This window comes from Anastrepha obliqua, chromosome 3 (assembly GCF_027943255.1).
Source record: "Anastrepha obliqua isolate idAnaObli1 chromosome 3, idAnaObli1_1.0, whole genome shotgun sequence".
In the NCBI taxonomy this organism is placed as follows: Eukaryota; Metazoa; Arthropoda; class Insecta; order Diptera; family Tephritidae; genus Anastrepha; species Anastrepha obliqua.
In genome coordinates this window covers 13,830,544-13,845,432 of record NC_072894.1, presented here as the reverse complement: position 1 = coordinate 13,845,432, position 14,889 = coordinate 13,830,544, and the positions used below count along the sequence as shown (strand labels likewise).

General features: G+C 36.6%; 1 protein-coding gene across 2 annotated transcripts in view; it reads left to right on the top strand.

The window, feature by feature from the left end:
- The window catches only part of LOC129241530 (GATA zinc finger domain-containing protein 10), a 148,416-nt gene that overhangs the window by 110,129 nt on the left and 23,398 nt on the right, over positions 1-14,889 (top strand). For both annotated transcript variants that reach the window (XM_054877921.1, XM_054877920.1), the window contains exon 3: positions 6,044-6,144. In XM_054877921.1, the coding sequence (XP_054733896.1) occupies positions 6,044-6,144 (101 nt within the window). The remainder of the gene's footprint in view (positions 1-6,043; positions 6,145-14,889) is intronic.

Below are 14,889 nucleotides of genomic sequence, written 5' to 3'. Positions count from 1 at the left end.
TAGATGTCGCTCTTTGCATGCGTTTGGGTTTGTTGTTCTGCCTTAAGTCTAATTGATTTCCCAATATTCAAAAAGAGAGAAGTCAGATTCTCACCTCTCACTACATCTTCTCCAAACAAAAGCTTCATACCTCAACCTGAGTGTTAGAGTGTCATTAAAGCTTTGAACGCTCTTTTCCAAAAAAGATATTTCATTGCGTCTTCTTCAAATTCTAATAATGTCCTACGTGACAAACAAAAGAATTTCTATTCACGAAAATTCGATATATAAATTCATACATGCATACATTTAAATCAGCGTAAGTTGATTTATTGTATACGCGTTTATTTTCACAAGTTACGAGTATTTCTAGCCTCGCTTTCAAATTGGCTCCCTCTAAAGAGCCAATTAGCAAAACAAAACACAACATGGGTAATAACTTCCGTAATAACTTAATTAGAAACAAAAAACCAAATTCGGCATTTGGGAAATTTGAGCGGAAACAATGAAGAATTCATCACCTTCGCTGTCAAATTCCTCATCTCTCGCAACTTTATTGTGCAGCAATGCGTATCGAACTTAGTGACTAAAGCAATAATCTCATCACCTTGAGCCTTTTCAGATGGTTATTCAGTAGCCTAAAGTAGCTACTGAATATGCTATAAAATAATAAATACAAAGACAGATGTCTAATGGCAACGACCGATGTAATTAATTTATGGTCGGCTATTGCAAGTTTCCTAAGCTATATACTATGTATATATACAAGTAAGTATGTGTGTATATGCACTTATATGTATATCTGTGCACATTTGTTGTTACCTTCCGTGAGGGCGTCGCCATTTGATATACATACATTCACTTGCGTGCAAATTAATTTTGCATTTTCTATGTGCCACAAGGAGGTAATGAATGGTACTTGTGTAGTTAAATATGTGGAGGTGCTACTCGTTCCATGATACGCATACATGCATGGGTATGTACTGGTTTGTGTGTACTTTTGCTGTTGCTATTGCGCTTATGATGGGTGTGATATTTAAACAATACCGTTCACAATTGACCTTGTCGCATGGGCTGTCGAGGTTTGATGAATGGCATCGGACATGAATCAGTAATCAAAGCTCATACTTTAGTTGGCATATTTACAATGGATTTCTCATTAAACAAGTATAGTATTTATACTCTTATAAGTAAGCAATACATACCTATAAGCATTGAAATGTATTATGAAGGTATGTAGGGTAGGTAATGAAAATTCCTCCATGCAGCAGTGATTGTAAAGAATTTTCTTGTGATTGCCATTTATAAAATTTTAATTTACTGCTTTTGGTTTTATAAATAACTAACATTCCATAGCACCCATATATTTCCCAAATGGAATGTTAGAGTCACTCAGGCTGCGAATACATCTTGGACTGATTTCTTGCAATTTAAAAATCTTCTCATGCATAATTAGATATTGGGATTCTGATAGGATATAAAACGTATGCCCTTACATTTTCAGCACAACATACACATACGAGTATTTATCCATTCAAATTTGTGGGAACTCTTGTGCTGAAACTTTCACTGCTCTTTTATTTGTTGTTTTGCTTAAATTTTCTCATGCCTTCAGAGAATCGACCTATTCTTTAAAATATATCTTCAGTATAAAAAAATTTTATTTCCCCCGGAACTTTTATTAGTTCAAAGATTTTTCAAATCTCATAAACCTTGATCAAAAAATTCCCGGAAAAACCGCCCGGTGACGCTCTAAATCAACTAATTCGCGTTCTATTTTTTTGTTCGCTAGGTTGCCACATCTGTGATTAACATTATGAAAAAGTTACGCCGGTATTTGTAAAAGTTACGCCACCTTGAGTAAATTTACAGTTACTCAATAAAGAACTTAGACATACTTGGCATACAGCTTCAAATTCAAAATTTGTCTTAGAAATGCAAGTTAAATATTTTTATTCTTATATTTTTCTGTTGGGTATTCAAATAGGATTTTAAAAATAGTACTAATAATTTACAAATCCATTACCTTCTTCTTATAAAGAATTTACTATGCAACATTTGCTAAATTGGTGTCAAAAAAGAAATCGCCAGATGCCCGATTATTGCGACTATTGGGCACTTTAAAATGGGAAACCCTCAATTGATTTGCTCTCGGTAGAATAGTGCAAAGAAAGAAGCAGACGACATAAATTAAAATAAAATTTCATTCGTGTTTTGTTGAAATCCAAATTATAAACGTGGGTAGACAGCGTGGACAAGTTCAATTGAAGTCAGGAATTTAATTATTACTCATCATGAACAGGGAAAACCGTTCGAAAAATCGCAGAAATAGGGGATAGACCCCGTTCGACTGTATACGAGGTGATAAAACGTTTCAAAGAAACAAAATCCGGGGCAAATAAGAAAAAATCGAGACGACCAAAATTGTTTTCGGTTGCTGATGAACGGTGGATAGTGCAGCAAATTAAAAAAAAAATCCAAATTTGAGCGCTCCTAAGCTTACAGCAGAAGTCGCCCAACACACTAATATTAACTGCAACCCCAAATGTAAACGTATAGTCTTGCCAAAGAATTATTATAATGGAAGAGTTGCACGAAAAAAACCTTTCATCAACGAGAAACGGTTAGGCACAAGAGAATAAAATTCGCAAAGCGTGATGGGGATAAGGATTTCGATTCTGGAAGCACGTTTTATTTGCAGATTAAAGCAAGTCCAACATATTTAAGTCAGATGAACAATCATATGTGTGGAGAAGATCTAATGAAAAGTTGCTGGAAAAAAATTGACGTCGGGCAGTTAAACATGGGGGCCGGGCGATAATGGTACGAGGGGTGCCTTTTATATGTCGGGATTTGGCAACCCTGGTGTTGCAATCTGGCAACTGACAGCTGTATCGCAAAGTTTGACATTTTTTGGCTTTTACGTACTCAGAACGTTTTGAAATACCAGCGCTATTTATGTTGTTTACAGTAACTTAAAATATTCATCTCGGTCCAAAAATGGAATTAAATCGTGAACATTTTCGTGCGATTATTTCTTACAACTTTCGACGTGGATTAACTCAGCAACATTGCATGGATGAGCTTAATTCATTTTTTGGCGATGAAGCTCCATCAAGGACCAGTGTTTATCGATGGTATGATGAATTCAATCGTGGTCGTAGTTCACTCCAAGACGAATTTCGTGAAGGTCGTCCAAAATCAGTTGTTGTTCCGAAAACCATTGATGCTGTGCGCGAACTGATATTGCAACATCGTCATGTGCATTAGTGGGACCAGCATACATTCAATATTGCATAAACATTTGACTGTCAAAAAAATTTGTTCGCGGTGGATCCCACACAATTTGTCAATCGCTCAAAAAAAGGCTCGTGTCGATTGGTCGAAGGAAATGCTCAAAAAATACGATCGCGGGGCTTCGAAACACGTCTATGACATCGTGACAGGTGATGAATCATGGATTTACGCGTATGAGCCCAAAAGTAAACAGCAGTCGACTGTATGGGTGTTTCAAGATGAGCCAAATCTAACAAAAGTTGTTCGCGCACGAAGCACTTCCAAGCAAATGGTCGCCTGTTTTTTAGGAAAAACTGGACATGTCGCAACCGCACCACTAGAACAACGCAAAACAGTAAATTCTGAGTGGTACACAACCATTTGTTTGCCAGTTGTCTTCCAAGAAATTAGGAAAACCAATCGCCAAAGACGGATCACTCTTCACCAGGACAATGCGAGCTCTCACACATCGGCTCAAACAACTGCATTTTTGAGCACCCAAAACATCGAATTAATGGGTCATCCGCCGTATAGTCCTGACTTGGCACCGAATGATTTCTTTTTATTCCCGTACGTAAAAAACAAACTGAGAGGTCAACGTTTTTCTACACCTGAAGAAGCGGTTGCGGCATTCAGAATGCATGTTTTGGAGGTACCTCATTCAGAGTGGCAAAAGTGCTTCGACAATTGGTTCAAACGCATGCAAAAGTGTATAGATCTTCATGGAGAATATTTTGAAAAACAATAAAGTGATTTTCGATGATTAAAATTTGTTTTTGTTCTCTAATCCCGACATATAAAAGGCACCCGTATGAGGTTGGAAATTTGTGCCTCATTAAAAGTAATATACACCACAAACAATACCTCAAGGACAATTTCCAATACCATCAACACAATGATCTCAAGCATAAGTCACCTGATGTCCGTCTATGGCTTATGTCCAACTGCCCTAAAGTACTTGAAACACCTCAATGTAATTGAACGTCTAAGGTCTCATTTTGAGAAAAAAACATGTTATTAAAAACAAGAAAGACCTAAAAGATGCTATTTAAGAAGAGTGGGGGAAAATAGATCCTTTAACATGCAAGAAGCTGGTCGAATCCATGCCAAGAAGACTGAATGCTGTGAGAAAAAATAAAGGCTTGCCGACTCAACATGAATTATATTGTTTTTTCGTAAATATTATTTGTCTAACTCTATTTTATATAATTGCCCGAGTTTTTTTTTTGTCGTGTATTTTGCTATGTTTCTCTGTTTGTATTTTGTATGCACGAATGAGTTGAAGTTTGTTTATGTTTTTTGTAGTTTTGAAAAATACGCTTGAAGATCGAAAATAAATATGACACATAAACGCACTCGATTTGCATTTTAATATAGGTATATTAATTATATATTAGAAATACACTCGAAAGTTTGCCATTGCCTGGCGAGATCTTGTCACTGGTAGAAAAAACTTTTGTTATCTCTACAGTAACTCACATAAATAGTTGGGGATTGCTACTGAAGAGACAGCCCACTGCTACTGAAGAGATATAGCTTCCGTTCGCTCCGGTAATGGTTTCCTTATGACGTTTCTTTTTAAAGCAGACATGAATGCGAAACTTCATGTGGTATCAATCAGGCGAGAAGCTTCAAAAGAGCTTCTCAAAAAGCTAGCGAAATATTTTGATGTCAATTACCATTAATGGAGAAATATTAGCCGTTTGTTTTCTACGCGCTTGAAATTTATATGCAGATTTATTGAGGTTTTTGTAAATTCCCACTAGGTTTGCAACTTAAATTTTTTTATTATAATATAATCTGGTAGATAATTCGACGGCATTAATTTTTTTTTTCGTATCATATCCGGCATATGCTCACCGGGGCTAAAAATTACATGGTCCATCCGATCAATCCAATTTTTGACTACTTTTTCCAACAAATGTGGCCCTATAGCGTCAATGGAGGTTTGAATATTGCAATAAATCGATTCATATGAGTTTTTTAGGAAAGTGAATTATATTTTCATAAAAAATAAATAAGTAACAAGTAAATTGTGAAGACTTGTCAACAAGCTCCTGTTATATAGTAAGTAAATACACTGCATATGAAGTTTGAAAGCGTTTAAACTTGAGGCGTTTAAGGATTTAAAAGCATTTTTGTAGCAGATATTTAAAATTTAATGGCATATCTTAAGCGCTTCAATAAGTTTTTAAGAGCATATTTTGGGTTGCTCTGCTTATTACTAACCGCAAATGAAAAATGCTTCATCCGACAATTTTTTCATTTCAGAAATGATTCATTTCTTACTTATAAATTGATATAAAATAGTGCCGGCTATTTTGTGAAGTACACCAATACGATTAAGATGAAAAAAACATTTGTAACCGTAAATAAATCTTACGTGTCCTGTCGCCCAAACATCATTGAGCTATCGAAATGTGCACAAAATAAGACCAATAAATATCAATTTATATAATCTGAACGACCATAAAAACAATTTGCTTAATTTGTATGGAAAATTGTAAAATCGCAAAGCTGTCACTGCAATTAATTTTAACACCCTTTTCGAAGTAATATATTTTTTTTTTATATTTTGTTATTTGGTTTTTCAATTTCATTTTATTATATAACCAGCTGACCAGTTCTGCTTCAAAAACCATTGTAATTAATTGCTCTTCATTTCTCTCTTCTTTATTTGCATTGCGTTTGTGGTTTGCCCACTTACTCGCCGATTAAAACATGCTTACTTGCATATGTATTTGTGTGACTTGAATTGGTGGATCGCTACTACTATGGTCGGCCGCAGATTGTCCGAACTGTGTGGACGAGTCTCAGTATACGAACAAATGGACAATGCCGCTGCTGAAACTGGGCGAGAAGCGTTACTACCTCGGCATCTTCTTCAAGGTAAGCTGGATACCGGTTGTGTTGACTTTTTGTCTCAATACATTCGGTTTAAAATATTCTACCACTTTGTGTATTATGCACATATGTATGTATGTGTGTCTATATATATACATACAAATATATATGTGCTTATGCATGTATCTAGACTAAAAATCGTCAACGGCATTTTTTCAATTTTCTTGGTCATTCTTTTTTTATTTGATTTTATTTTATTTTACTTTTTTTTTTTACTTTTTTGTGATGTTTTGCATTCAGCAGCTGCAAGTTTTGCACTGAAATAATAATAAAGCCATGGGAATCTTGCAATAAAATTTTGCAGTTTTACAGCCATATAATACATTTTTCATGAAGCGTTCAGACAGTCTAACGGCTATTTGTGTAGGTAATGCAAACAGTAAATAAATTCTAGAATAACACTTTGCTGCATTTCATTGCGATTGAAGCGAAGCGCTGCAATGTTATAGCCGCTGAGGGTGATGTAGTTTGCTTTTTATGAGCCATCACAGAAAATTGTGGGTTGAATGAAGACTTTAAATAAATTGAAATTTATATTTTATTGTGTAATTTGAGCAACCACGATTTGTATTTGTAAATACCTACATGGAGTTTTTCAATTAATTTTGCTCAATAATCAGATTTTTAAAGTTCTATTAATTCTTGGTTATAAAAATTCAATTGTCAATAGCCAATTAATCAAACAATGGTATGTAATTAAGAATGGAACAAGTTCTCCTACCTCATCCCCTTAGCCAGCTTACCTCATTTCACTTGCACCTTTCGATTAGACTCATGCGAATTATGGAAGTGAATTGCGTTATTGACCGAGTGCAATGAAAATCTCATTATTATGTCGCATGTCAAGTAGTTCGCAATATAATGCAAGGTGGCGCAAAGTTAATCATCGAACTTTGATTTTCAATATGTTTTTTTCCCAAAATAAAAAATAACAAAAAAAAAAAAGGAAAAATGATTTTGACTAATGAAAACATTTATTTTGACCTTTACGCGCTCCATTGCTTATCTGTTTGTTTACTGCAACTGTCGAGTTCACAAGTGTCAAGTATGATTGTGGTACGACGCCATTTGCAAAAATTATAAATTTATTTAATTAATTAATTAATTTAGCGTCACCTTGTAGAAGCATTGTGTAAAGAGATTGATCTTAAATACGCTAAATCGTTAAAAAAATAAAGCAATACAAAATTAAAATCCATATTCAAACTCATTTATGGTACAATGCATTGAGTGACCCACAAGGCATTGGCAGCTAATCCTCCAGAGTGATGGAATACAAGATTGCGCCTTCTGAATTTGCTGTAACGTCTGCGTTGCAGATATGCAAACAAAGTACGATAAATTAGTTGTTTATGAAGAGGAAAAGGAAGCGGAAGTAATTAAAACTGACAAACACAAGAAATTATACGCACACACACACACACCTTCTTTCCACGGCGACATCGGCAAAATATATATATATATATATATATATATATAATTGGCGCGTACATTGTACATTTTTGGGTGTTTGGCCGAGCTTCTCCTCATATTTGTGGTGTGCGTCCTGATGTTGTTCCACAAATGTAGGGACCTACAGTTTCAAGCCGACTCTGAATGGCAGATATTTTTATGAGGAGCTTTTTCATGGAAGAAATACAATCGGAGGTTTGCCATTGCCTGCCGAGGGGCGACCGCTATTAGAAAAATGTTTTTTCTTTAATTTTGGTGTTCACCGAGATTTTAACCTACGTTCTCTCTGTGAAATCCGAATGGTAATCACGCACCAACCCATCGGCAAAATAGGTAAGTTAAAAAACCGCATTTGGATCTCACATTTTAATACACGGCACTCAACTTTTTTTAGTTTTTGTTTTTTAATTCCAAAACTACGAATCTTAAATCACCATGCCATTCACTGAATATTTGCAAAGAGAAGACACTTTCTTTTGTTATATCTGCAGCTCTGACTCGCGAAAAATAAAGTAGCCTTCAGTAGTATTCTTTGCACTGTGGCTAGTACTTTGAAAAAATATTCAGGTGGATAAGGTTTGTAACATACTTGCCATATTAGTTTGGGAAAATTGTGCACTCTCTGAATAGTTACAAACAAGAAATAGACTATTCTATTCCTAGACTCAACTTCGACAAACTGTTCAAGACGTGTACATCGTAAGAAGGGAGTGACAGACACCCAGGCCAAGGAATCAAGTTTCTAACAGATGGTTCCAAGCTGCGCTATAGAGTATTTTCGAAGGAATTAGGATTATCCGTTCGACTACCAAACTGCTGTAGCGTCTATTAGGCAGAAGTTCTAGCTGTAAAATAAGTGGCTATATATCTAAATACGCATTCCGTAACAAAACTATCAAAAAATAAAAATATTATCGGATGCAGCTGTACTAAGATCAACGGTAACACAGGAATGCCGAAAGGCCCTAAATGATATTAGAGTCGTATTCCAGATCAGCCTTATTTGGGTTGCCGGTCACAGAGATATTGAAGGAAATTGTAAAGCCGATGAGCTATCCGGGGAAGGCACTGCTCTTCAACTGTTCAGTGATAAACTTACCATTAGGTACCCCTATGGCCACGAGAAAACTAATAATCAAAAACAACATTATCCAAGAGGTCAATAGGTCTTCGAGGGATGAAGGTACACGCGTAACAGTTAGGCTACTATGGCCGCAAAACAACAAGAAAAAGGCAAAGAAGCTGCTTAGTCTCTCAATAGAGGATATTTCTAAGGTCGTGGCTTGTATAACCGGTAATTGGCTGTTTGGCAGGCATTCCTTGAGACTAGGAGCTTTCTCCCATGAATATTGTAGAAGTTGTAGAGATGACGAAGTGTAAGAAACCGTTGAGCATTTTCTGTGCAATTGTCCAGTCATAGCTAAAATCAGAGCAGGTTGCCTAGGTAAACACTTTTTCAATTCTCTTACAGAACTGTCTGGCGTGGGAATGGGACCAATCCTCCGCTTTATAAGAGCCACAAAATCGTTCCACGAAGTAAAGAAAATGAGGTTCCCATGTAGCACAGTGGTATTACAAAGGACCTGTGACGTAACCTTGTGAAAAAAGAAATCTATTATTTTCTCAGTAGATGGCTGTAGTGATCGATATCTCATAAGGTCTCTGAAAATAAATAAAAATTTTGGTTTGCCGATATATTAAATATACTGATGCGAACACAAAAATAGCAGTACCAAAAAATAGATTTTTTCAAAATATTTTTCAATTTATTTTTTATTATTATTTTGAAATATTATTCTCTTCTTTAGCTGAGCATACAGGGTTTGATTGAAAAGTAATGAGCCTTACCGCGCGGAGCGTCTGCCAAGCGATCAACCGAATCGGCTGGTGGGAAAAATCATCGTTGGACCTTCCCCTTCCACTAGAAATCGGCCCCAGTTCGCTGGGAACAGCGGTGCAGTCAACATCGCTCCGCGCGTGAAAGCTGTTTTAAAAGTGTGTTAAGATTTTGCAGTGGCGAAAATGCAGCTAATCATCTTTTTTGACTCGTGAGGCATCGTCCACAAGGAGCTTGTACCTCCAGGAAGCACTGTAAACGCGGCATTTTACAAAGAAGTTCTCCTTCGGCTGAAAAACCGCGCCGCCAGGGTTCGGCCCGACCTCGTCAACAATTGGACCCTTCATCATCACCGCCTTCCTCTGCACCTCTGCATTGGCCAAGATGGGGGTTCCGGTGCTTCCCCACCCTCCCTACAGCCCAGACCGGTCCCCTCCGGAACTCTTCTTGTTCCCGCGCCTGAAAAAAAAAGCTGAAGGGGAGGCGTTTCGACTCCATCGAGGCGATCCAAAAAACTGTGACTGCCGAATTGAACGCGATTCCGGCGGATGAGTTTAAAAAATGTTTCCTGCAATGGAAGGACCGCTACCAGCGGTGTATTGACGCTCAAGGGTCCTATTTTGAAGAATATTAGTTGTATAAGCCAAAAGGTTCAATAAAACTGCTTAAAAAAAATAAGGCTCATTACTTTTCAATCAAACCCTGTATATTTAAACAAATTCTTTAATAAAAACCAAAACGTTTTATAACAAAAGATAGAAATTTAGGGTTTACATTAAAATAGCAGTGGTCCTCTAAGTAACGCATTCTGACCAGGTTTATACAAAAACTAAAGAAAACTGCATTAACATAGTTTGCAGATACAAGGTTGTAACTACTATTTAATTGAATTCCCCAAATTTTTTAATACAGCAGCACAACGGCGGGGCACTGAGCCCTCCAATTGCTCACATTCCTGCTTCGGAATGTTCAGCCACGCATCTTTAACACCTTCCCAAAGTTTTTGATTGTAACTTGGTTTGGTATTGTGGACAGCTCTTTTTGCCCATTATGCCATCTGTTTTGTGTATGGGGCCTGCGCCATAATATGAAAAACAGCCCCATACCATTAACTTGCTCAATTATTTCCGGACAGATTGCAATCAAATTATTTTTGTTTTTAATTGAAAGATGGAATATTGAAATGGTGTAACCTACCGGTTAATAAGTGTCACTTCCAATGTTTTTCTACTAACTTGTATGCATAACTACCATGAAATGAGACTTTTTTTCAATTTCAAACGTTTATTAACACAAAATGCTTACAAATTTAATCTTCAAAATAATGGCCATCGCTAGCGACACATTTTTCCCATCTCTCAGGCAATATGTGGATACCGCGCCAAAAAAATTGGCCGTCTTTGGCCGCAAACCAATCATCGAGCCATTCTTTGGCTTCTTCGTGAGAATTGAAGCGCTGCTCGGAAAGTGCGTGGCCCATCGATGCAAACAAATGATAATCGGAAGGCGCCAAGTCTGGTGAGTAGCCGCATGCACCAGTGGTTCCCAATCGTACGTCTCCACTAATTCCCGGGTCGCTCTTGTTCGATGTTGCGGTGCATTGTCATCAGGAAAAATTACTTTGTGACACCGATCGGCATATTCTGGGCGTTTTCGGTGTATAGCGTTGTTCAAATCGGTTAATCAACTATGTCATCTGGTTTTAATAGCTCGTACCAAATCATACCACGCTGATCCCAGAAAACACACAGCATTGCTTTGCGGCCGAAGCGATTTGGTTTGGCCATTGTTTTTGGCTTGTAGCCGGGCGGACCATACGATCGTTTACGCTTGGGATTGGAGAAATACACCCAATTTTCATCACCCGTAACGATTCGATGCAAAAAGACTTCCTTTTAAACCGGGAGAAGCGTTTTTCTTCAATTGATAACAGAAAATCAACGATCTTCGCAAGTCGTAGTTTGAAGGCACGAAATTCGACATTTTTAAGAGCGACAAAAATGCATTGTTGTATGAAAAGTAAAAAACAATGAACTGAATATTGTTGACAGATGGCAGACGAAAAAAATAAGACATTTGGGAAGGTTTAAAAATACTTTAAACGACATCTAGGGACTAATAGCTGAAAGTCTCATTTCATAGGTATATACCTTATAGGGTATATTTCCTCGCATATAACGCATATAAAAATCGCTATCGCTAGCATTTTGTTATTGTTTATTAATTTTCACACAAAATCTATGCAGTTTAGTGTTCCGGGCTTCGCTTTTGGACGAGTTTATTTCACAGCGCATTTAATGCAGTAGCTATTTTTTTCTTTTGTATGCTATTTTTTTCTTTTGTGTCATGCTTTTTATTCAAATACGTAAATGCGTATAAAAACCACTTTGGCTTAATTTTAAAGGTCATCCTTTAGTCACAACTACATATACCTACATATACGTACATGTGTTTATGTGCATGCAGGTGCGAACTTTGATGCGCGTATTTTGACAGCTATGCGCAAGTACTTACTCGTAATACCCGAATTGGGTTAAGTCGCTTCTAATATTGACTAATTGCTACGAGAAAGAGATTCATTCATTTTGTACCTTTTAGGTTTCGCCTAATTGTAGCTTCAGTGGCAATAAATCAACGCCATCTGTCTGTAGTCTATTTATTTATATGTACAGAGTATTTGGTGTTTTTTTTTTTACCTGAACTTCAGTTTAAATTAAGATGCCTGTTTGCTTTTTTAAACATTGACAAAATGCACGTCAACGTTAAATTTTATTTAAACAAGTGATTTGTTAAATGGCCGAAAAAGGCGTGAGTTGCGTATGTAAATATTGAATGGCTAATTAATTAACTGACTAACTGACACTGCGTAGCTGAGGTTTATGTGGCAATTATTGCGCCATCTATTTTGCATTGAAAATACATACATTTTATTAAAAGCCACATTGTGTTTACACAATAATTAAGAACGTTTAATAGTGTGACACCTTAATTGCCGCTAAATGGATAGACGCTTTGGTATTAGTAGTGGTAAACTAAGTTGATAATGGGCAGCTAGAGTTGCAGTCGCTGAAATCAATTACATATGAACTCATACCTGAACTGAAGTAGATATTTTACAAATTAGTTTTGCATATGTAAAAAATTAGCAATGCTTTTATAAAAATATTTACAGAGCTCTTGAAATACCAATTATTCAGACCGAAGTACTACAAGACTTTGTCGTGAGTGCCTTGAAAAGGCTTTACATCTCTTCATTTGTGCGAAAAAGGGGCTAAAAGAATTTGTGGTCAGAATTGGAAAACATGGGTTGTCGAAGACCTAACAGCAATTTCGAGAGTCTCAGACAATATTTGGCTCAAACAGCGACGTCAATATCCATGGAAACCGTGCGTGCTGCAATAGCTGAATGGCCTAATCGTTTGAAGGCCTGTGTAAAAACAAATGGTGACCATTTCGAATGAAAATTAATATTTTTTTTATATTTACATTAAAACAATCTAACTTTATTAAAAAAAGTATTCAGCCCTATCAAAGAATCCGTTGTAGAAAACCTTCGAATACGAATTTCTACTACGAATATGAAAAAATTGTAATCGTCGGTTCCATGTGAACACGAAAAAAGGGCTGCCAAACTCAAATGTCAAATTTTGATATTTCGACAACAGCTCACTTCAATGTAAACAAGAAAATTTAGCACATAATCTTCAAGTTTTTTGTCAAGTTAGCTGAAATTTCAAATTAAAATGTATTCGTTGACATGTGCGGCTTTGTTAATGGAGTAGGAAAGTAAGAGAAGCAAATGGAGCGAAAAATATTGAGAGATGCAAGCAATCCTCTCGATATGGACGAACCAATGTAAGTGCTCGACTTTTTGTTAAATAAACAGTTTACTTAAATACGGTTTAAAACAGGTTTATCAAAAATTACCGGTTAAATAAAGCTGCATTTACATACATTTTGAGTTTAATTGAAGACAGTGCAAGCTCAACGAGGTCGACTTCCATAACTCCCGTTCTCCGACTATCCTCTGTTTTATGGTTTCTTGCGGTGGGAGGCTATCAGCATAGAGTTGGGAAAGATTTCGACGTGACAATTGTGCAGTCGACGTTTTAGCTATGTATGTACTAAAAGACATATGGGTATCACTACAAACACGTTTGAGTTCTCAGTGGGTAAATCTCGACATGAGTGCCAATGAAAAACGGCAAAGCAGGATGGAATTCTATCAAAAATATAGATTTCCTGGCATCATTTTGCGTGTGAATGGGACGCACATAAAAAGTATTTCCCCCACTAAAGAAAAATTCCTCTACTACAACTGGAAGGGTTACTACAGTAGGTATCAATGCCATGATTGATTTCTCCTTTATTAGCTCCAACAAAGCGGCATAGGTACTGTGCTGCCATGTTGTTACAACTTTACACCTGTGGAAGTCACATAAAAGTACATATATGTACTTCAAATTTTTTTTTTATAGTTTAGGTAATATAGGACTTACATTTTACAGCTTTTTTATTTGTTTCCTTTTAAATCCTGTTTTTATTACAAGTTCTAATTTTTGTCCGTTAGTCTAACGTCGTCGTAGAAAAATTGTACGCAACTCTAAGAATTGACGTTACGAGTGTATTCGAAGAATGCTACTCTACGAATTTCGAATGTACGTTCGGAGCTATTCGAATTGTATGATTACGATTTCTTAGTTTCTACGAAAAACAGTCTACGATGAATTGCATGATAGGCCTGATTATGAATTCTTATCTATAACGAACTTAACTTGTAAAAGAACTTAAGGGAGGACTAACTAGTACAGAAAATACTTAATAAAGCTCCAAAACCAAGTAAGACGGGTTTGGGACTTACTTAGTACAACAAGTCGTAGTCGTCTGCATATGAAGCATTTCCCAGTCTTCTGAAGAGCGAAGGGGGAATAGAGAACCCAAACGTAGGGCTTAAGTGCATTTCTGCTTAAAATAGTTGTAAGATTTTAGATTTACAAGCGGATTTAATAAATAATACTTTTTTTTTTCTTGTTCACTATTTAATTTCTGACAGGGTAGGTGATTAGCCTGCCGGTATCAATCCAAAGTAGTGAAATGCCCAGCTGTCGTTGCTTAGGAACAACGCCTTTTTACAGCTTGGAGCGCCATCTGTGTGACACATTTTTCTACCAGAAGGATCGTATAGTTGGTAGAGGACTCCGCTAAAGTGGTGTGTCTGCGCTATTAGCGCGTTACCCGCTTCCTCTTGCTGGCGCCACTAATGCAATGTGTAACTGTGTGTTTTTCTTTGTTTTTGCTTGTTTTAGCAGTCCAAATGCAAATAATGCGCTGACTATTGTGCGGGAGTAGGGATGGAAAGGATGGAAAGGATAGAAAGGATAAGTTTTTGTATTTTTTAAACAGGGTAAGCAAGTAAATTTGTACCTGGACCGTGCTGTACG